At 46.3% G+C, this 22,498-nt stretch overlaps 1 protein-coding gene across 1 annotated transcript; it reads right to left on the bottom strand.

Moving 5' to 3' along the window:
* Positions 1 to 705: 705 nt before the first annotated feature.
* On the bottom strand, positions 706 to 21,848 carry LOC140385721 (uncharacterized). Its single transcript, XM_072468174.1, has 4 exons — positions 21,624 to 21,848; positions 10,980 to 11,191; positions 6,334 to 6,443; positions 706 to 5,549 (listed from the first exon to the last, which is right to left on the bottom strand). The coding sequence occupies exons 1-4, from the start codon at positions 21,659 to 21,661 to the stop codon at positions 4,074 to 4,076; spliced, it is 1,836 nt and encodes a 611-aa protein (XP_072324275.1). The 5' UTR covers positions 21,662 to 21,848; the 3' UTR covers positions 706 to 4,073.
* Positions 21,849 to 22,498: the final 650 nt, after the last annotated feature.

The following is a 22,498-nucleotide window of genomic DNA, read 5'->3' as shown; positions in this document are numbered from 1 at the left end:
AATAATTTTCTCACTGATGTTCAATTTGGGTTTTGGCAGGACAACTTGGGCTCCAGAGTTAAATACGGCCTTGATCCAAACATGGGATAAAGAGCTGCATTCAAGGGATGAGGTGAGAGTGACTGCCCTTGACATCAAGACATCATTTGATCCTAGTGAAATTGAAGTCAATGGGAATCAGGTAGAAGATTCTCCAGTAGCTCGGGAGATACCCAACACAGAGGATGATGGGTTATGGTTGTTAGATGCCAATAGTCTCAACCTCAGCACTTTGTTGCAGGACTTTCACAGAGCAATGACCCAAGCTCATCTTCGGCTGCTCCGTCAATATCCTCTCCATCATAAGGGCAAAAATGGGCATGTTTGCTGATGACAACACAGTGTTCAGTACCATGTGCACTTTTTGGCCACCGGAGCAGTCCATGTCCACATGCAGCAAGACCTGGAACGCATTCAAGCTAGAATTGGTAAGTGGTAAGCAACATTCATGCTACAGAGATGCCAGGCAATGGTCAGCTCCAACAGGAGAGAATCTAAACACTGCTGACATTCAACAGCATTGCCATAATTTTCTTTCCCCCTCATCGGTATTCTGGGTACACCATTGGCCGGAAAGCTGTCTGGATCAGTCACATAAATATTGTGGCAACATGAGCAGGTCAGAGTTTGGGTATTCTGCAGTAAAATCATCAGGGAGTCATCTCCTGACTTTTTAAAAAATAATCTTTATTGTCACAAGTAGGCTTACATTAGCACTGCAAGAAGTTATTGTGAAAAGCCCCTAGTCGCCATATTCCGGCACCTGTTCGGATACACAGAGGGAGAATTCAGAATGTCCAAATTACCTAACAGCACGTCTTTCGGGACTTGTGGGAGGAAACCGGAGCACCCGGAGTAAACCCGCGCAGACACAGGGAGACGGTGCAGACTCCACACAGACAGTGACCCAAGCCGGGAATCGAACCTGGGACCCTGGAGCTGTGAAGCAATAGTGTGCTACCCACTGTGTTACCGTGTTGCCTCCCAATGCCTTTCCACTATCTAAAAGGTACAAGTCATGACAGTGATGAAATAGTCTCCATGAGTACAGCTGCCACAATACTCAAAAGAAACTCGAGACCACCGAAGACATGGCAGCCTGCATGATTGACACCTTGGGCGTCATTCTCCGACCCCCCGCCGGGTTGGAGAACGGCCGTTGGCCGCCGTGAATCCCGCCCCCGCCCCCGCCGAAGTCTCCGCTCCCGGAGATTGGGCGGGGGCGGGAATCCGGCCGCGCCGGTTGGCGGGACCCCCCGCTGGATTCTCTGGCCCGGATGGGCCGAAGTCCCGCCCAGGAATTGCCTGTCCCGCCGGCGTAAATCAAACCTGGTATTTACCGGCGGGACCAGGCGGCGTGGGCGGGCTCCGGGGTCCTGGGGGGGGGGGGGCGCGGGGCGATCTGACCCCGGGGGGTGCCCCCGCGGTGGCCTGGCCCGCGATCGGGGCCCACCGATCCGCCGGCGGGCCTGTGCCGTGGGGGCACTCTTTCCCTTCCGCCTCCGCCACGGTCTCCACCATGGTGGAGGCGGAAGTGACTCTCCCCACTGCGCATGCGCGGGAAACTGACAGCGGCCGCTGACGCTCCCGCGCATGCGCTGGGAAACTGACAGCGGCCGCTGACGCTCCCGCGCATGCGCCGCATTTCCGCGCCAGCTGGCGGAGCAACAAACGCCATTTCCGCCAGCTGGCGGGGCGGAAATCCCTCCGGCGTCGGCCTAGCCCCTCAATGTTGGGGCTGGGCCGCCAAAGATGCGGAGACTTCCGCACCTTTTTGCCGGCGCGATGCCCGTCTGATTTGCGCCGGCTTTGGCGCCAGTCGGCGGGCATCCCGCCGTTGGGGGAGAATTTCGCCCCAGATCAGCCACCTAAAACATTGACTCAACCCATCACCAGTGCACAACAGCTGCAGTGTATATCACATACAAGCTTCAATGCAGCAACTTGCCAAAGGTTCTTTGCCATCACCTCCCTAATGTCTACTACCTAGAAGGTAAAGGGAGAGCAGGTGCTTGGGACACAAGTCTATCACCAACTTTCCCTCCAAATCACACATCATTCTAACTTCGAAGCATTTGCCATTCCTTCATTGCTGCTGGGTCAAAGCTCTGGAACTCTTAACCTAATAGTACTGTCAGGGTACCTGCACGAGATGGACTATATCAGTTTAAGAAGCCACTGACACTTTCTCAAGGGCAATTAAATGTGGGCAATAAAATATGATTTTTTAAAAATTAGATAGCTGGAAAATAACAAATTTTCTGAAACCTAAAATAATACAGTAGCATTTGCGGACTCCAAGTATTTGTCTGAGGCACCATTGGTCAAATGTATCCAATCCTGGCTGGTCACAAACTGTAGCAGATAAGTGTGTCTGCTTATCAAGAGGCAGTTATCATACAGTCCTTCGAATGGAAAGTGAGAGATTGCAGGTGTTTTCCAGTCAACTGCAGACAAACATGTGGTCTGTGATGGTCTGAGGAGTGAACTACGTTTTCCTCAAATACGATTGGCAATTCGAAAGTTATAAGATTTATGTCTTTATTAAAAATAAGTAGTGACATAATGCAGCAATGTCAGAATGCCTTATATGTCAACCTGGAGCTAACCTATTGCTCAAGCAAAATCATCTTATGATCTCTAATTCCATGTTCTCTCCTAAGAAGCTCACTCCTGCTGGGATCCAGTTGCACCAGCACTAGCAGTCCTCCAATGCCTCTCCCAGTTGTCACTTCAAGCAGCACAGCAAAAGGACCATGATGTGTCCCCTCATTGTCAGACTACTTGAGTTCGGAGAGGTCCAGAAAGGCACAACCTCGGTAGCTTTGAGAGAGCGGCCAGAATTCTCTGGTCGTCAGGATTAAATTTTCCCACTGGCAAAGCATCCCTGCCAGTGGGTTTCAACGCAACGTGGGTTTGTTTCAATGGGAAATGCCATTGACAAGCGGTGGGAAGATAGAATCCCGCTGGCAGCGAATGGTGCGCAGTGAGAAACATGCAGCTGGGGGACCATAGAATCCCGCCCAGTGAATAAGAGGGGACTTTATAAGTAGAGAATTATATAAAATTAAAATTCGATCTTTTATACATTCTTAGCATGTGGGCATCACTGGCAAGGTTGGCGATTACCAGCCATCCCTCGTTGCCCTGGAGAGGTGGTGGTAGATCTTCTTGAATACAGCATTTAGGGACTTGATTCAACTGAATGGATTGAGACACCAATTAAGAGTGAACCGCACTGATGCGGGACCGGAGTCACTGGTAACAAATCAGATCAAGCACAAAGCACTTTTCTTAGGCCAGACCGAGTAAGGTCGGCAGATTTCATCAACAACCGGTCATTCGTGAACACGTTGGGATTTTATGACAATCTGGCAGCTTCATGGTCACTTTTACTGAAACGTGCCTTTTATTTCAGATTTAAAAAAAAATCTGAATTTGAATTTTCAAATTGCCATAGTAGGATTTGAACTCATGTCCGTTATATCATTATTTGACTAAATTATTATGCTGCAGTATCTCTTTGAGTCATGACTGCATGATAAGGGAGCATATGGAACCAGATAGTTAAAAGCAAATGCAGGACAGATGTTTGGGAGTAGTTCAGAGTAATTAACATCTGAACTGGGAGCTGGATAGAGGATTAGAGAAAACGGGAGCTTTTAAACAATTAAATGTTGTAATAAAGGGGTGTTGGAAAGGGAGCCTTCGATGCCTGTGAGCCACTAATCTGCAGTTACACCCTGCAGCACTGGCTCTGGTACTTTTTGCAGGGTCAGTGAGAATGGACATATAAAGATCTTGTATTATATATCATCTTTCACAATCTCAGGAGATTGCTTCAAGCTTTACAACCAATAAAGTCCTTTTGACATGTAGTCACTGTTGTAATGTAAGGAATAAAGAAAACCTCACCCCTTCCCTCAAGAACAAACTAATGAATACATTGCAACAGTTTCAACTTCTCCTCTCATATTCCATTTGATGCTCCATATCTGAGGAGGAAAATGAAACAGCAGTGAGCCCGTGGGATGTTAGACATTTATTGCTCCTTGTCCTTTCTTCTTATTTTTGTAGGAAAATATTCCAGAATGTGGGGTCAAGCTTTGACGGGTCCCTGGGAACTTTGACTGTTTGTTATCCTGCATTCTTTGAGCCTCAACACTTCTGCCTACTTTGGTTTGTGAATCTTGAACACCAAAGTCAATTGAAGACCTCTGCTTGTTTGTTGTCTTCCTGCTCTCTGATAAGGACCTTCTCTTTCGGTTGGTGCTGCCAGGACTTGGCTTTCTTGGTAGGATCTTCGTTTGGTCAGTGGTTTGGGCCTGGGTTTGGTTGACATTTTTGATTGTTGGGTGGTTGGCATTGGAATCATCCAATGGATCTTTCTTACCAGTTGGAGGGCATGAAGAGTTGCGTTTGGAGCGTTGTTCTGTGCGATTCAATCTCCTTCCTCGCTGACATGGCCCACTACTTCCAGTTGAAAACATGTGAATTTTCCCCAAAATATATTGAAGTACATGAAAACTCTCAGATGATGGACCCACCAAACTTATGGTTTCATCACTGGTCACCAATAGAACTTTTATTGAATCCCAAGGGACCAAGTGGCACCTCTGCAATATCTCATGTTTACAAGGTTTCTTCATAGTTAGATCAACCTGATGAACCCTCAGTTGTTGTTGGACTTTCTCGATGTGCTCACAAATTGCCGACTTGGTTTGGGCTAGCATTTCATGGCAATTGGTTGATGTTCTTCTTGGGTGTAAATGCATCTCATACAGATCACCAGGATAAACTGTTTCAATGGTAATGAAACATATTTCAAGAAGGTGATTGAACTCTTGCATGCCAAAAGCCTTCAGGTAGTCGAAACCCAATTTATCAACTGTGAAGCTTAAGGTAGGAGGAAAAGAAGAGCGAGTTGAAGAATGAGGTGAATATACATTGAGGCTACTTTTGTTCTTTTCAGCACTGCTTTGCCCCACTGTTTCTTGAAGTCTACGAGTGCTCCTATGAGTGTGTGGAGATTTAGCTTCAAGGCTATTGGAACTGGTAACTGGCAGAGAAGGTGGGGAAGTAACCATAGGCAATGGGGAACTTTTGCTTTTACCAGAATGTGACATAGAAGATCTTGATTGGATATTTGAGGCACATTGGTCAGCACTATAATCATCCTCATCACTATTTGTTGATGAATTTGAGCTACTCCCAGAGGCATTTGCTTGTCTGTAACTTCTAAATGATCCAGATTGGAAGGATCTCTCATCTTTATTGAGACCCTTCGCCTTGGCCAAATGTCTTAGGTTGGTGACTTGCTGTGGAGACAAATGGTGAATCAAGTCCATAAGGTCACTCCAAAGTTTCTTTAAAGAAGAGAAAGAGCCTTTGATCTCCACAATGCAACCACTGGAAGATACAATTTCAAGATCATGTCTGAAGATTAATTGAAGAGCCTTCTCTTTGGGATAGTGGCTTGTGTCCAGTGTTGTAGTCACAAACTGTATCACCTGAAAGATAAAAAAGGAATATCTAGTTAGTACCACACACCCTCTCATTGCCTGCCTTCCCACTATCTTGGGCCCAAACATTGCTTCCAGGTGCAGTGTCAATTTGCATGTACTCCTTCCAACTGAGTACGTTGTACTCACTGATCACAATGTCGTCTCTACATTGGGAAGATCAAACACAGACTGGATAATGGCTTAGTGAACACCTCCATTGAGTTGGTAAGTTTCCAGGTGTTTGACATTTGAATTCCTGCTCCTACTATTACCTCACTGTCTGCAGCCTATCACTTTTCCATTGATACTCAATACAAACTTGAAGAACAGCACCTTCTCTTTTGATTGGGCACTTGACATTCAATACTGAGTCCAACACTTTCGATCATAGTCCATTTTCTCAGACTGTAGGTACAGTCACACCTGGACTGGACTTATGTTTTGTTTCATTATCTGTCTTATTGTCACTTGCTTTGTACTATCATCCTTTCCGTTATGCAATCACCTCAAACCTCGAGACTATCACAGATCTCCCCTTTGTTCTTCCCGCCACACCTCTGCCCTTTTATCCTTGCCCTCCACTCTTCTATAAATTGTTCTCCCAGCTCTTTTGAAAGTTGCTCCATGGAATGGGTCAGCCCTAACTGGCAAACAGAATCCTGGTACCCTGAGATTACAGCTTTCACTCAAACAAGTTCCAATATCTATTTAGCCAAGGCTTATGAACAGAATTAACCATGAATTGGTATCTGTTTTGGCTGGAATGGAATTTCTCCCCCAAAGTATATACCTGTTCACTATCAGCGTTGCGGAATCCTTTTTCAACCTCACGTACTTCCAATTTGTATGTCTTCTTCTCTATCTGCAATACATGCTCTTGTTTAAGGACATTGTTTGCATCTGTAAGAAATAAATAATTTTCAGGAACACAAACAGTAGGTCCCATTACCTCATAGATAGGCTAAGACCTAACTAGGTAACTGAACATGCTGACTGTAGCACTTCTCTGAAGCCAATTGCAATAAAATTAGAATTCAACCATGCTTACCAAAATACACAGCTAGAAATTCTTTTCCATTTCCACATTCAATATAAGAAAGAAACGTGAGAAATACATGTGGGATATATATAATTCAAGAAAGAAGAGAGATAAAACAGAGAACTACAGACCAGTTAGTCTGACATCAGTCATCGGGAAAATGTTAGAATCTATTATTAAAAGTCTCAACAATCCACTCAGAAAATCAAAGGATGAGCAGACAGAATCAACATGATTTTATGGAAGTGAAATCGTATTTGACAAATTTATTAAGAGTTTGTTCAAAGATGTAATTAATATGTTGGATGGGAAGCCAGCAGAAGTGGTGTACCTGGATTTAAAAAAGGAAATTGGTAACTGATAAAATACCACACAAAAAGTTGACGGCCAAGAAGGGATCATGGAGTTGGGGGTGGAAGATTGGTTAATGTATAGGAAGCAGAGAAGGGGGATAAATGGGGTATTTTCAAGTTGTCAGGTTGTAACTGGTGGACTGCTGCAAGAATTAGTGCTCAGACTCAACTATTTACCATTAGATCGGACAGCTTTGACAAAGAGTCATCAGACTTGAAACGTTAGCTCTTTTCTCTCCCTACAGATGCTGTCAGACCTGCTGAGATTATCCAGCATTTTCTCTTTCATTATTTACCATTAGTATTGACTTAGATGAACAGACCAAGAGAAATGTGTATAGGTTTGCTGACAATACGAAGCTCGGTAGAAATGTAAACTTTGAGGAGGGAACAATGAGGCTGCAAATGGATAGAGACAGGTTAAGAAAGTGGGCAACCAGGGGGCAGATGGAATATATTGTGGGGAACTCTGAGGCTATTCACTTTGGTACGAAGAATAGCAAAACAGAATTACTTTTTAAAAAGGGGTAACATTTCTAGGGAGGGACTTGGGTTTATTTGTACAAGACACAGAATGTTGGCAGCAAGCAGTTAGGAAGGTAAATGGCATGTTGGCTTTTATTGCAAGGGATTTGGGGCACAAGACACTGGGCGGGATCTTGAGGCTGTTCCCATCGGCAACATCCTCAGGTCGGGCTGACAGCGACCGCCCCCCTCCCCTACAGCAGCAGAGGGTGGGAACAACTGCAAGCCCCGTTGATAGCGATAGAACTGGGAAGGTTCTGCCTCCAGCCAATGGTGGGTCGCCTCTCCTGCTGCAAAACACGCCACTGGAGGGGGGTGGGGGAAATCCTGCCCACTGTGTCCCCTGAAAATGCAAAATGGCCACCGACATCCACCTGTGCCTGTCCACTTGTCCGCACATGTGCAGAAAACCTAAATCTGAATCTTGCCAACAGATGCACAAATTTAAATTGCACTTATAATTCAATGTTAGATAAACATGGTCTATATATTTCATATTCTCAGAGAATTTTTAAAAAATAGGTGCAAATTGTGTTCCTCAATTGGGAATACTAAATCATCTAGGTATTGAGCATCGGGAAATTTTGAGTGAGGAGGATCACGTACCCAGCCAATTTTCCAACCCATTTTTGATCTTTGAGGCTGTGTTTAGGTGTTACAGAAGCAGGAACACGAAAATTTGCTCAATCACACTTCAAAGGGAGTTTGATGTCTCTAGTCTATGTACATGCTCGCTTGTTTGAAATGGATGCATGCCATAGAAAAAGATAAAACAGAGGGGATCTACCTAGGCAAAAATGGGTATTATATTTTGCTCTGAATGAAATAACCATTTCTGGTTCCAAAATCCTAAAAACAATATGAGAAACTAAACGTGGAATGAATATCGTTCTGAAATCTGTCATTTGCATGACATCATGGAGTGATGCGGTGCAACTATGCATGCATCGCATTGGCAACAAACAAAACCACAAAAAGTATTTCTACATTTTAAAGAAGGATATACTTGCATCAGAGGCAATACAGCAAATGCTCAGTAGGTTGGTTGAGAGGGCTATCTTATGTAGAGCGGCTGAGTAAATTGGGCCCATACTGTCTGGGGTTTGGAAGAATGGGAGGTGATCTCATTGAAATGTATAAGGGGGCGACACGGTGGCACAGTAGTTAGCACTGCTGCCTCACCGCGCCAGGGGCCCAGGTTCAATTGCAGCCTTGGATGAATGTCTGTGTGGAGTTTGCACATTCCCCCCGTGTCTGCGTGGGTTTCCTCTGGATGCTCCGGTTTACAGTTTATGTGGATTGGCCATGGTAAAATTGCCCTTTGGTGTCCAGGGATCTACTGGTTGGGCGAGGTTCCGGAGATAGAGCGGTATAGTGGGCCTAGGTCGGGAACTCTGCATAGGCAATGGGCCAAATGGCCCCCTCCTGCACTGTAGGGATTCTATGATTCCATAATTCTGAGAGGGTTTGATCGATAAACACAGACATTGTTTCCCCTGCCTGCCAAATCTAGAACAAACCCGAGGATAAGGGGTACATCATTTAGGATTGAGATGAGAAGAATGGTTCTGAATCTTTGGAACTCTCTACCTCAGAGAGTTGTGCATGCTCCATTACTGAGTCCATTCAAGGCAGAGATAGACAGAGTTTTGGTCTCGTTGAATAACAAAGTGGGCAGGAAAGTGGAGATGAGGCAGAATATGAGTCTTGATCACGTTAAATAGAGCAGCATACTCAGGGACTGTATGGTCTACTTCCTATGCTCTTATTCGGACCCTCAAGCTATTCATTCAGATTATGGTTAATCTTCTAGCTCAACTTCACCTTCTCACACTATCCCTGTATCCCTTAATTTCCTTAAAATCCGCAAATCTATCAATACTGTTATAAGCCAGGGTTTAGAGAACCCCAAAGTGTATCATGGAGTTCACCTGACCCACAACTTTTAATAGATTGTGGTATGGGGAGCAGACACTCCACTCTACAGGTGTGGTACAGCAGTAATGGAAAATTAATTTTTAAAGCAAAACAGTGTTTATTCTATTAACTCAAGTTAACCTTTTGAAACAATACAGTGAGCATCTTAGCAACCATTAATTCAAATACAATCCCCAAAGAATACAACACTAAGTAATCCTTAATAACTTCCCAAACAACATCCAGAAGACAGAAGAAACACCTTTTAACAGAAGTGCATCAGGTTTAAATTCACTACTGAAAACATTTATAATTCTGAATTCACCAAATGATCAAGAGATAGTCTTTTCATGGCAGAGAGATCAACAGTACACCTGCTCTGTCTGGCTTCAGCTCCAACACTGAAAACAAAACTAAAACACGTCCTACAGCAAACAGCCTAAAATGAAAGTAAAAAGCTGACACACAGCTCCACCCACACTCTGACATCACTGATAAACACCCATTTCTTAAAGGTACATTTCTGAAGCACCCATTTTTTTAAAGGTACTCTCACATGACAACATCTCTCTTAAATGTGCACCCATAACTTTGTGGAGTACAAATTTTCAAAGAATCACAATTCTGGAGTAAAGAAACTTTCTTCAGCTCATTTCTAAATGGCCAATCAATTATTTTGAGACGATTATCCCTGGTTGCTGATTACTCTGCCAGGAGGAACATCCTTCCAGCATCTACTCTGTCAAGTCCCTTAGGAATTTTATATTTTTAGGGATGGCATGATGGTTGTGTGGTTAGCACTGCTGCCTCATGGTGTTGAGGACCCAGATTCGATCCCAGCCCTGGGTCACTGTCCGTGTGGAGTTTGCACATTCTCCCTGTGCCTGTGTGGATCTCACCTCCACAACCCAAAGATGTGCAGTGTAGGTGGATTGGCCAGGCTAAAATTGCCCCTTAATTGAAAAAAAAAGAATTGGGTACTCTAAATTTGAAGAAAAAAAAGGAATTTTGTATGTTTAAATGAGAACACCTCTCATTCCTTTAAATTCTAAGGAATATAGGCCTTGTCTACTCAATTTATCTTTGTAGAATAATTCCTAGGGCCAGGAAGCAGTCTGGCAAACCTTTATTGTGCTTCCTTAGGTAGGGAGTCCTAAAGTGTAGACAGTAATTCAGATGAGGTCTCGCTAAAGCTCTATATAATTGCAGTAAGCCTTATTTACTCAGATATGCCAATTCCTTTGCAATGAATGCTAATAGTCTATTTTTGCCTTCCTAATTATTTACTACCCGTGCACCTTGAAATTCTGAGATGTGTGTACGAGAACATTCAGATTCCTCTGAAGAGTGCCGTGTCAACTGTTACTCTCTGATTGGGATCGGCATAGTGCCCACTGCCACTACTCTTCCCGAGGTCTGGACTTCTGCCCTCCAAATCCAGGCCTCTGCACATCCCAGATCCCAGGCTTCAACCCCCCACCCCACCGACTCCAGCCTATGCTTCTCGATCATGCCTTCTGCCCTTCCTGATCTCCACCAACCACAACCCACCTTCCTATCCTCCAAACACGATTGCCCCCTTCCCAATATTAGCTCCAGTACCTTCCTCCTTCTTAAAGATGATGTAAGCACAGTTGTTAACCCTGGTTGGATATTCCACATCCAGCACTTCACCTCCTCCGTTACTTGGCTTCTGGAAATAAATGGTCAATTTATTCAACATCCGTGGCACAGGAATGGCTTTGGGAACATTCAGGACCTGAATTTTCTTTGGCATTTGTGACATCATTTCTGCTTCCTGGAGTCTGTGGCGTCTGTGGAGCACAAACAATTGGTTGAGTTGAATTTTATGTTGACTTTGATACAGCTGATAAGGAAAGATGCAGAACCTTTTTAACAGAACAAATTGTTATGATCTGGAATGATTTGGACTTCTAAGAATCCAGATCTGGATAGCTGAGTAGATGAGTTGAAAGTTATAACAGTAAGCATGGATAGATACAGTGAAATGCTTGAGGAAGCTCATGGTTCCTGAGCAGCTGGCACAGGAAATGGCGCAGGATCCAGCAAAAGCTGGGTGGTCATTGTGGAACTGGGTCAAAAGCAACATTCCTGAACGTAGATGTGACATGACCTTTGGAGGAAGGGGGGTTTGTTGGGCTGAAAAACTACTTCCCGATGACAGAACGCGAGGTTGCCACCAAAGAAAGAACCCGTATTGAGCCCTGTCACAATCTCAGAAGTTTGCAAAGAAGAACCTTTGGAGTGTGGTCACGACTGTCGTGTAAGGAATGCAGCAGGCAATTTGCACATCGGGAGCTCCCCCAGCACTGAGAACAATGGCCGGGATTCTCCAAAACCCCGGCTAGGTGTTGACGCGGGCGTAAACACCGGAGTGTTTCACGCCGGTGGCAACAGGCATCTTGGCCCAGCGATTCAGTGGCCCACAGGGGGCCAGCACGGTGCTGGAGTGCATCACGCAGCTCCAGCGCCGATACACGGCCCTGCACTGCCGGCGCAGGTCTGCGCATGCATGCGGCGGCCGTTTCCACGCCGGCGAATGTGCGCGGCGGCCGTCTGCGCCGGCGCATGCCCATGGTGGCCGTTTCCGTGCCGGCGCCGGGCAACATGCGTAGCGATACAGCGGGCCCGCGCGGAAGAAGGTAGGCTCCCCCCAGATCCATGCGCACGCCGATCCGTAGCCCCCGATCATGAGCGGGCCGTCGTGGAGGCCCCCCCACCAGGATGGCCACCGCGGCCGCGGGTCTGAGCTTACACACCGCCGCAACTCGGCAGGAACTTAGCCGGTTAACCACGGCGAATCGCCGCGGGGGCCGCTTTCAACGGCCCCTGACTGGCGACGCGTCGACCGCGCGCGACTGCAACCGATTCTCCAGTCGCCGGAGGATTGCGTCCCTGCGTCATGGCGGGAATTTCCGGCATCAACATCGATTCTCCAACCCGGCGCGGGCTCGGAGAATTCCGGCCCCTAGGTGCAAATAAAGCCTTGATGAGTTGCTGCAGTGCATTTGTAGATAGTAGACATTGCAGGCATGTTGTTCTGCCGGTGGATGGAGTGAACGTTGAAGGTGATGGGTGGGTGCAAATCAAGTGTGCTGCTTTGTCCTGAATAGTGTCAAGATAGTAGGGCTGGTTTAGCACAGGGCTAAAGAGCTGGCTTTTAAAGCAGACCAAGGCAGGCCAGCAGCACGGTTCAATTCTCGTACCAGCCTCCCCGAACAGGCGCCGGAATGTGGTGACTAGGGACTTTTCACAGTAACTTCATTTGAGGCCTGTGGTAATACCAGGTATTGCGGTACCCGAGAGGTGGATGACCATTGGCTAGACCTAGGAGTCTACCATTGGCTGATGTACATAGCTCCGCCCTGAGAGGCGGAGTATAAGAACCAATGCCGTCCCAGCAGCCTTCACTTTCTGTATAGAAGCTGCTGGGGAACAGTTCGAGCAGATTAAAGCCTATTAGTTATGACTCACCTTTTCTCGAGAGTAATTGGTTGCGCACCAAAGCCTACTTGTGACAATAAGTGATTTTCATTTTTTTTACTCCCATACTTTTCCCCAGGGCGGAAATGGCTGTCACGAGGGGACATCATTTTAAGGTGACTGGGGGAAGGTATAGGGGCGATGTCAGAAGTAGGTTCTTTACACAGAGTGGTGGGTACGTGGAATGCACTGCCAGCAGAGGTGGTGGAGTCAGGGTCATTAGGGACATTTAAGCGACTCTTGGACAGGCACATGGACAGCAATAAATTGAAGGGGTGTAGGCTAGGTTGATCTTAGATTAGGATAAATGGTCGGCACAACATTGTGGGCCGAAGGGCCTGTACTGTGCTGTACTGTTCTATATGTTTCAAAGGTCTGGCAGCATCTGTGGAGAGAGAAATACAGAGTTAGTGTTTCAAGTCCCATATGACGCTTCATTGGAGCTTTCAAGAAACCACCAAGATTCTAAGGGCAATTCACCTTTTTGACTGCGCGTTTATTCAGAGCGTCATAGGATCCATATATTCTGAAGTCGGGCAGGCGACGGAAAAAAGATGCAGCCTCTCACAGATGAGCAGCCACAGTAACAGGAGCGGCAACTACGCAATTATACACAGGCATTTGCAGGTGGATGGAACAGAGTGGATGGCCGCAGGACACCTCATTAACAAGGTGATACCATCAGCACAGGATCTACAGGCTAAGAGTCAGCGTCTTGAACCTTTTACACCAGCCGCGCCTGAAAAGACGATGGTTCTCATGGAAGGTGGTTGCAGACCTCTGCACCCTCTTGGAGAAAGATACGACGCAATGGATGAACCCACACAATTAAAAACCAAGTCATGTTCCCTTTGATGTAACAAAGGCAGCTTTTTGATTAACCTGTCGAAAATTTCCCCTATTTAGCTGACTGGTTAGGTAACATGGACAATTTTTTCCATTTGCAAAATGCAGGTGTCGCTGGCAATTCTTGCATCTTCCTGGTTGCCACAGCAATTGGTGGTGGCCCCCTTGAGCCACAGCAATGTGCTGAAGGCATTTTCACCGCGCTGCTAAGTAGAGAATTCTAAGATTTTGATTCAATAGCAACAATGGAATTGCGACATAAGTTCAAGTCAGAATGGTACTTGACTTGGAGGAGAACTTGGAAGGATTCTGAGTTCAAATCCCACCATATAAGTTTGAACATTTGAATTCTGTTTATTTATAAAACACAGTTTTGCACCTTAAAGAAGCATAGTTCTGCACCTGTACATACATATATAGTTACTAATCTTATATTCACATGCACTCTTGTCCAGAAACATTGGGAGGGATTGACCAGCAACCTCCCCCCCCCCCCCCCCCCCCCCACCAACCCCAACCCCGGGTCGTGTTTTCTAGCGGTGGTAGTGGCCCATCATTTGCTACGAGCAGGATATTCCGGCCCCACCGCATGGCTCGCACCCTCTGCCGCCATGGAACCTGCCGTTGAGAGTCGCCATCGGCGGAACTGGAAGAGCCTGCCAACAGGAAGGAACGGAAAATCCAGCCTCCTATATCTCATCCCTGTTTTCTCAAGATTTCTATCATTAATTTCCATGTGCACAGTGCACATTTGAAATATAAAGTCCGATAAACTGATGAAAAGTCATCAATATGAAGCATTAAGCATTGCAGCACGGTAGCATTGTGGATAGCACAATTGCTTCACAGCTCCAGGGTCCCAGGTTCGATTCCGGCTTGGGTCGCTGTCTGTGCGGAGTCTGCACGTCCTCCCCGTGTGCACGTGGGTTTCCTCCGGGTGCTCCGGTTTCCTCCCACAGTCCAAAGATGTGCAGGTTAGGTGTATTGGCCATGATAAATTGCCCTCAGTGTCCAAAATTGCCCTTAGTGTTGGGTGGGGTTACGGGTTATGGGGATAGGGTGGAGGTGTTGACCTTGGGTAGGGTGCTCTTTCCAAGAGCCGGTGCAGACTCGATGGGCCGAATGGCCTCCTTCTGCACTGTAAATTCTATGATAATGATAATTAACTCTGTTTCCCTCTTCACAGGGGCTGGCTGACCTGCTGAATATTTCCAGCATTTTTTGTTTCTCTTTGAGATTTCCAGCATCTGCTGTATTTTGCATTTGTCGAAAAATCCTGGGCAACTTGTTCCTGTCACGTTGTAACTGTACAATGCAGCAGCACTCCTGAGCATGGCACAGATGTAACTGCATCACTCTTTCCCTCAAAAATTACTCAAACTGCTTTCTGAAAATATTTTATTCAGCCTTTTTTCAATAATTAAAATTTTGGTCCAAATATTATTCAACTTGTCTTAAAATCTTCGCAATGTTTTTACTTGATGGCCTTTGATTTGATCATTTGTTGCATCCGAGGGTGACTGTGGAGTTTGCATGTTCTGCTCGTGTCTGCGTAGGTTTCCTCCGGGTGCTCCGGTTTCCTCCCACAGTCTAAAGATGTGCAGTTTAGGTGGATTGACAATGCTAAATTAATGCTCAAAGATACAAAGATTTGGTGGGGTTACAGGGATATGCCCCCAGCCACAGCCCCAACCCCAGAAGCCGAGCACTGGCGGCGACACTGACAGGGAGTTGACCCATATATGCCTGAAACCCAGGACACTCCGGAGCTCCAGCCCGATGTTGACATGGAATTCCCACCACAGCTATCGGCAACACCCTCCACCTCCCAGAGACATTCACCTCAGTTGAGAACTTTAGTGAAGAGGCTCCTGGGACACTCTCTGGTGCGCACCCAACAGATGTTCCAGTACATCAGGTGGAGGTAGGAACTCCCGAACGGGCGGACGGTCGGAGAGCCGGCTGATCCCAGGGTCTAGATGGCGTCCAGACAGGTTTTGGGCATCTGGAACGGACAGTCCCATCGATCGTGAAGGTGCAGTGACAGAGCCAGACTACATGAGGGATTGTCGATGAGCATCCAGCACCTGCAGCCATAGGTGGAGGTGTCCAATCACTTGCAGGAGCAGGCGGTGGTGCCGACCATGCATGCCACATCGCACGGGTGGCATCTGCGGTGGAGGCCTTGAGGGCGAGGGTTGCGGCTATGGGTCAGCATTCCCAAGGCCTGGGGCACTCTGTGCAGGCGGTGGCCGAGGCCCAGGACAGGGCTGTCCTCTCACAGGCAGCCATATGCTAGAGGCAGCTGGACATTGCAGCGGCACTCCTGAGCATGGCCCAGTCAAAACAGGCCATGGCTAAGAGCATCGGTGGCTTTGCCCAGGCGCTGGCCGACAGACACAGAGGGAGGTGGCCCAGTCCCAGAGGGAGATGGCGCTGTCACTGGCTGATGTGGCACAGATCCAGCAGGTGGTGGAACAGTCAACGGGTGATGTGGCGCAGTCTCAGACAAAGGTGGTCCACTCCCTGTGCTACATGGCCGCGAGCATGCAGACCTTGTCCGAGATGGCAGCAGGTTCACCACTCTCTGGGTGAGGAAGTTTCTCCTCATCTCTATCCTAAATAGTCAACCCCGTATCCTCAGACTGTGCCGCCTGGTTCTGGACACTCCCACCATTGGGAACATCCTTCCTGCATCTACCCTGCTTATTCCTGTTAGAATTTTAAAGGTTTCTATGAGACTCCCCCCTCATTCATCTGAACTGCTGCAAATATAATCCTAACCGACTCAATCTCTCCTCACACGTCAGTCCCACCATCCCAGAAATCAGTCTGGTAAACCTTCGCTGCACTTCCTCAATAGCAAGAACATACTTCTACAGATAAGGAGACTAAAACTGCATGCAATATTCCAAGTGTGGCCTCACCAAGGCCCTGTAGAATTGCAGCATGACATCCCTGCTCCTGTACAAAAAATGAAGAAAAGTATAGCACAGGAACAGGCCCTTCGGCCCTCCAAACCTGCACCAACCATGCTGTCCATCTAACCTAAAACCTTCTACACTTCCAGGGTCCGTATCCCTCTATTCTCATCCTATTCACGTATTTATCAAGATATCCCCTAAACATCACTTTCGTACCTGTTCCACTACCTCCGCTGGCAGCGAGTTCCAGGCACCCACTACTCTCTGCATAAAAAAAACTTCCCTCGCATATCTCCTCTAAACGTTGCTCCTTGCAGCTTAAACCTATGTCCCCTAGCAATTGACTCCTCCACCCTGGGAAAAAGCTTCTGACTATTCACTCTGGCCACACCCCTCATAATTTTGTAGCCCTCTATCAGGTCGACCCTCAACCTCCGTCGTTCCAGTGAGAACAAACCAAGTTTGTCCAACCTCTCCTCATCCTGGTAAACCTCTTCTGTACCCTCTCCAAAGCCTCCACATCCTTCTGGTGAAATGAAATGAAATGAAAATCGCTTATTGTCACAAGTAGGCTTCAAATGAAGTGACTGTGAAAAGCCCCTAGTCGCCACATTCCAGCGCCTGTTCGGGGAGGCTGGTACGGGAATTGAACCCACGCTGCTGGCCTGCCTTGGTCTGCTTTAAAAGCCAGCTATTTAGCCCTGTTCCAAACCAGCCCCTGTATTGTGGCGACCAGAATTGAACACCATATTCCAAGTGTGGCCTAACTAAGGTTCTATTCACCTGCAGCATGACTTGCCAATTTTTATATTCAATGCCCCAGGTGATGAAGGCATGCATGCCATATGACTTCTTGACTACTTTCTCCACCTGCGTTACCACTTTCAGTGACCTGTGGACCTGTACACCCAGATCCCTCTGCCTGTCAATACTCTTAATGGTTCTGCCATTTATTGTATATTTCCCACTTGTGTTAGACCTTCCAAGATGCATTATTTCACATTTGTCCGGATTAAACTCCATCTGATATCTCTCCGCCATAATCTCCAACCGATCTATATCCTGCTGTATCCTCTAACAGTTCTCATCACTATCCGCAGTTCCAGCAACATTTGTGTCATCCGCAAGCTTACTAATCAAACCAGACCAGAGGGGCTGGTTTAGCACAGTGGGATAAATAGCTGACTTGTAATGCAGAACAAGGCCAACAGCGCAGGTTCAATTTCTGTACCAGCCTCCCCGAACAGGCGCCGGAATGTGTCGACTAGGGGCTTTTCACAGTAACTTCATTGAAGCCTACTTGTGACAGTAAGTGATTATTATTAGTTACAATTTCATCCAAATCATTTATGTGTACTACAAACAAAGGTCCCAGTACTGATCCCTGCAGAACACCATTAATCACAGTCCTCCATTCAGAAAAGCATCCTTCCACTGCTACCCTCTGTCTTCTAAGACTGAGCCAGTTCTGTATCCATCTTGTCAGCTCACCTCTGATTCCACGCAACTTCACCTTCTGTACCAGTCAGGGATGAGGAACCTTGTCAAAGGCCTTACTGAAGTCTATGTAGACAACATGCTCTGCCGTCATCAATCATCTTCGTCATTTCCTCGAAAAACTCGATTAAGTTAGTGGGACAAGTTAGTGAGACATGACCTCCCCTTCACAAAACCATGTTGCCTCTCGCTAATACATCCATTTTCTTCCAAATAGGAGTAAATCCTGTCTCGAAGAATCCTCTCTAATAATTTGCCTCTAATAATCTGACGCAAGACTCACTATAATGTCCTGTATTATCCTTGCTACCCTTCTTAAACATAGAAACAACATTAGCTATTCTCAGTCCTCTGGGATCTCACCTGTAGCCAGTGATGATACAAAGATTACTGTCAAGGCCCCAGCAATTTCCTCCCTTGCCTCCCTCAGTATTCTGGGGTAGATCCCATCAGCTCCTGGGGACCTATCAACCTTAATGTTTTTCAAGTTGCCCAACACTTCCTTTTTGATCTCAATGTGACCCAGACTATTTACATACCCTTCCCCATACTCATCAGTCACAAGGTCCTTCTCTTTGGTGAATACTGATGCAAAGTATTCATTCAGTATCTCACCCATTTCCCCAGGTTCCATGCATAGATTTCCTCTTGTCCTTGGCTACCCTCTTGCTCTTTATATATATGTAAAAAGCCTTGGGATTTTCCTTATCCTGTTTGCGAATGACTTTTCGTGACCCCTTTTAGCCCCCCTGACTCCTTGCTTAAGTTTCTTCCTACTTTCCTTACATTCCTCATGGGCTTCATCTGTTTGCAGCCTTCTAGCTTTACAAATGCTTCCTTTTTCTTTTGGGCTAGACTCACAATATCCCTCGTTATCCAAGGTTCCCGAAACTTGCCATCCTTATTCCTCACAGGAACATGCCGGTCCTTAATTCCTATCAACTGAGATTTGAAAGCCTCCCACATGCCAGATGTTGACTTACCCTCAAACATCCGCCCCAATCTACATTCTTCAGTTCATGCCGAATATTCTTATAATTAGCCTTCCCCCAATTTAGCACCTTACTTGAATCCTCTCGCAATGAAGGGCAGCATATCATTTGCCTTCTTTACCCCCTGCTGCACCTCAATGCTTACCTTCAGTGACTGGTGTACGAGGATTCCCTGGTCCCATTGCACAATCCCCACTCCTAATTTATGGCCATTCAGATAATAGTCTGCCTTCCTGTTTTCCTACTGAAATGGATAACCTCACATTTCTCCAAATTATACTGCATCTGCCATTCATTTTACCCACTCACTCAACTTGTCCAGAGCACATTGAAGGGTCTCTGCATCCTCCTCACAGCTCACCCTCCCACCCAGTTTGTATTATCTGAAAATTTGGAGATATTACATTTTGCTCACTTATCTAAATTAGTAATAAATATTGTGAATAGCTGGGGTCCAAGCACCGGTCCTTGTGGTACCCCACTCGTCACTAGCTGCCAACTTGAAAAAGACCTGTTAATTCCTACTCTTTCAGTCAACCAGTTTTCTATCCATCTCAATATACTACCCCTAATCCCATGTGCTTTAAATTTAGACGCTAATCTCTTATTCGGGACTTTGTCAAAAGCCTTCTGAAAGTCCAAATAAACTGCAAACACTGGCTCTCCCTCATCAACTCTACCTCGAAGAATTCCAGCAGATTTGTCAAGCATGATTTCCCCCTCATAAATCCATGCTGATTCTTTTTGATCCTGCCACTATTTTCTAAGTGAACGTCTTTGATAATGGATTCTAGAATTTTCCCCACGACCAACATCAGGTTTACTGGTCTATAATTCCCAGTTTTCTCTCTACCCCCCTTTAAAAAATTTTTTTAGCTTCCCTCCAATCTGTCGGAACTGTTCTAGAGTCTATACAATCCTGGAATATGACCACCAATGCATCTGCTATTTCTAGAGCCACTTCTGCAAGTACTCTGGGTTGTATATTATCAGGCTCTAGGGATTTATCTGCCTTGAATCCTATTAATTTCCCCAAGCCCATTTCTCTACTAATATTGATTTCTTTCAGTTCCTCCCACCCCCTAAACCCAGCGTTCCCATCATTTATGGTATCTTATTTGTGTTCTCAGTTGTGAAGACAGAACCAAATAATGCATTGAGTCGCTCAGCCATGCGGTGGGGGATGTGAGGGAGAACATCTTTACACAGCTTAATTATCTGGAGCTCTATGTCTACGAGGGCACTCGACACAGAGACAATCAATGATTTCAAAAGGAAAACAGACAGGCACTTGAGGAAAATAAACTTGCAGGGCAATGGAATAGGAGGGAATGGGTGTGATGGATCGCTCCATGGAGAAGCAGCATAGACAGGATGGGCCAAATGACTTCCTTCTGTCCATAATGGTTGTACAACTCCACTCAATTAGTCACACACCCCTTCTCCTTCCCCAAGGTCCTGTATTTCATTTTCAATTTTCACTATAAGATTTGTTGTGAAAGTTATTATTATCTCTGCAATCAGGGTCATAATTTGTCTTGTTAAAAAAAAATTCTTCTTCCTTCCCCTCTTCCCACCCCTTGCTTCTTTAACCACTGTTTTCCTTCCTCTTAGCAATGGGAGAATTGTGCCTCTTCCTCCGCCACCAGCACCCCCCCCCCCCCCACAAATCTCTTTACAAATGGTCACAGCAGCTTCAATCCACCCCATGGGGCAGTCAGTTTAGCTCAGTTGGCTGGTCAGTTGGTTCGTGATGCAGATTGAGGCCAATTCCAGTACTGGTTGAGGTTATTCATGAAGACCCCCACCTTCACAACCTTGCCCCTCGCCTGAGGTATGGTGATCCTCAGGTATCACTTGAGGGGCAGCACAGTGCTTAGCACTGTTGCTTCACAGCGCCAGGGTCCCAGGTTCGATTCCTGGCTTGGCCACGGTCTGTGTGGAGTTTCCTCCCACAAGTCCTGAATGATGTGCTGTTAGGTGAATTGGACATTCTGAATTCTCCCTCTGTGTAGGCACCAGAATGTGGCGACTAGGGGATTTTCACAGTAATTTACTTGCAGTGTAAACCTACTTTTGAGAATAAAGATTATTATTGAAAGATACATTTCTCTGGTGTACAGATTGTTCCATCCGCGGTCACTTGCACAAGAATGCTGATGTCACTGTCAGAACATGATAAGCATCAATCCACCCCAATCCCGGTGCCAATGAAACCCCGGATTCAGGCAAATCCCTCCTCAAACGTAGACCTTCCTCGCCTGCTCAGAACTCACGAACTCCCAAAGCCGGACCGAACTTTGATCGAGGTTTCTTTCTGATTTTGCGAATCGGATTTCCTCATAACTAATCTAAAAAACAGGAAACGTTAGAAATACTCTGACAGCGTCCCGCGGTGTTTCGCTTTCCCTCCTGAGGAATGGGGGGGGGGGGGGTGACAGAGGGGCAATTGCTGTAACCTCAGGCTCTCCCTGAGTCCTTACCTGGCCGGGGCAAAGTGGCTGGGTTCGCACCGTCTCATGGTGAATGTCGCCAGCCCAGCCGCCCCCTTCCTGCACCGAGTCTCCAGCAGGAGAAAACGAAAGTGAAATCGATGGTGGAAATGTTTTGAGTCTTGGCTCCCGCCCCTCAGCCGCTTCTAGATTGACTCCCTGAACTGCTTATTATTTATTTTCATTCTCCTGAACCATTTCAAAAATATACAATATCGAGGAGAGGAGGAAGAATTTCCTTTGAAAGGACATATCCGTCATTTTAAAAAGTATTGGTCAACTTAGTTTGACTTTGACCTCCTCGCTCCCCCCTCCCCCGTCACTCAACCCCTGATCATTGAATGATGCAACATAAGAGTAGACCATTCGGCCCATCCTATCTGTGCCAACTCTTTGGTAGAGAACTGTGGTATAATCCCAGTACTCTGCCATGTACCCTTAGCACTGCAAGTTATTTTCCTTTGAAGTATTTATCCTTTAAAAAAATTTCTATTGAATCTGTCGGGCAGTGCATTCTGGAGCACAGTGTGAAAACAAATCCTCCTGTCACCTTTGGTTCTTGTACCAATCATCTTTGCCACTGGAAACAGTTTCTCCTTACCCTATCAAAACCGTTCACACTGTTGAAGGACTGTATTAAATCTCCTTCTGGCCTTCTCTGCTCCAGGGAACTGAAGTCCATCACCGCTGGCACCCTGGCAAAACCCTTCTGCAATAGGCATGGCAGAAGTTGGAGACAAACCCAAATTATCTCCTGCTATCCTTCTAGTCGAGTGGCATATTGCTAATGGAGTTGTTGACTAATTCTACCAATCAGCCTCCATTAAGTGGATTACGACAGACCCAGACAATATGTGATAAGGGAT

This window comes from Scyliorhinus torazame, chromosome 11 (genome assembly GCF_047496885.1).
Source record: "Scyliorhinus torazame isolate Kashiwa2021f chromosome 11, sScyTor2.1, whole genome shotgun sequence".
Lineage (NCBI taxonomy): Eukaryota > Metazoa > Chordata > Chondrichthyes > Carcharhiniformes > Scyliorhinidae > Scyliorhinus > Scyliorhinus torazame.
This window is presented reverse-complemented; position numbering and strand designations above follow the sequence as displayed.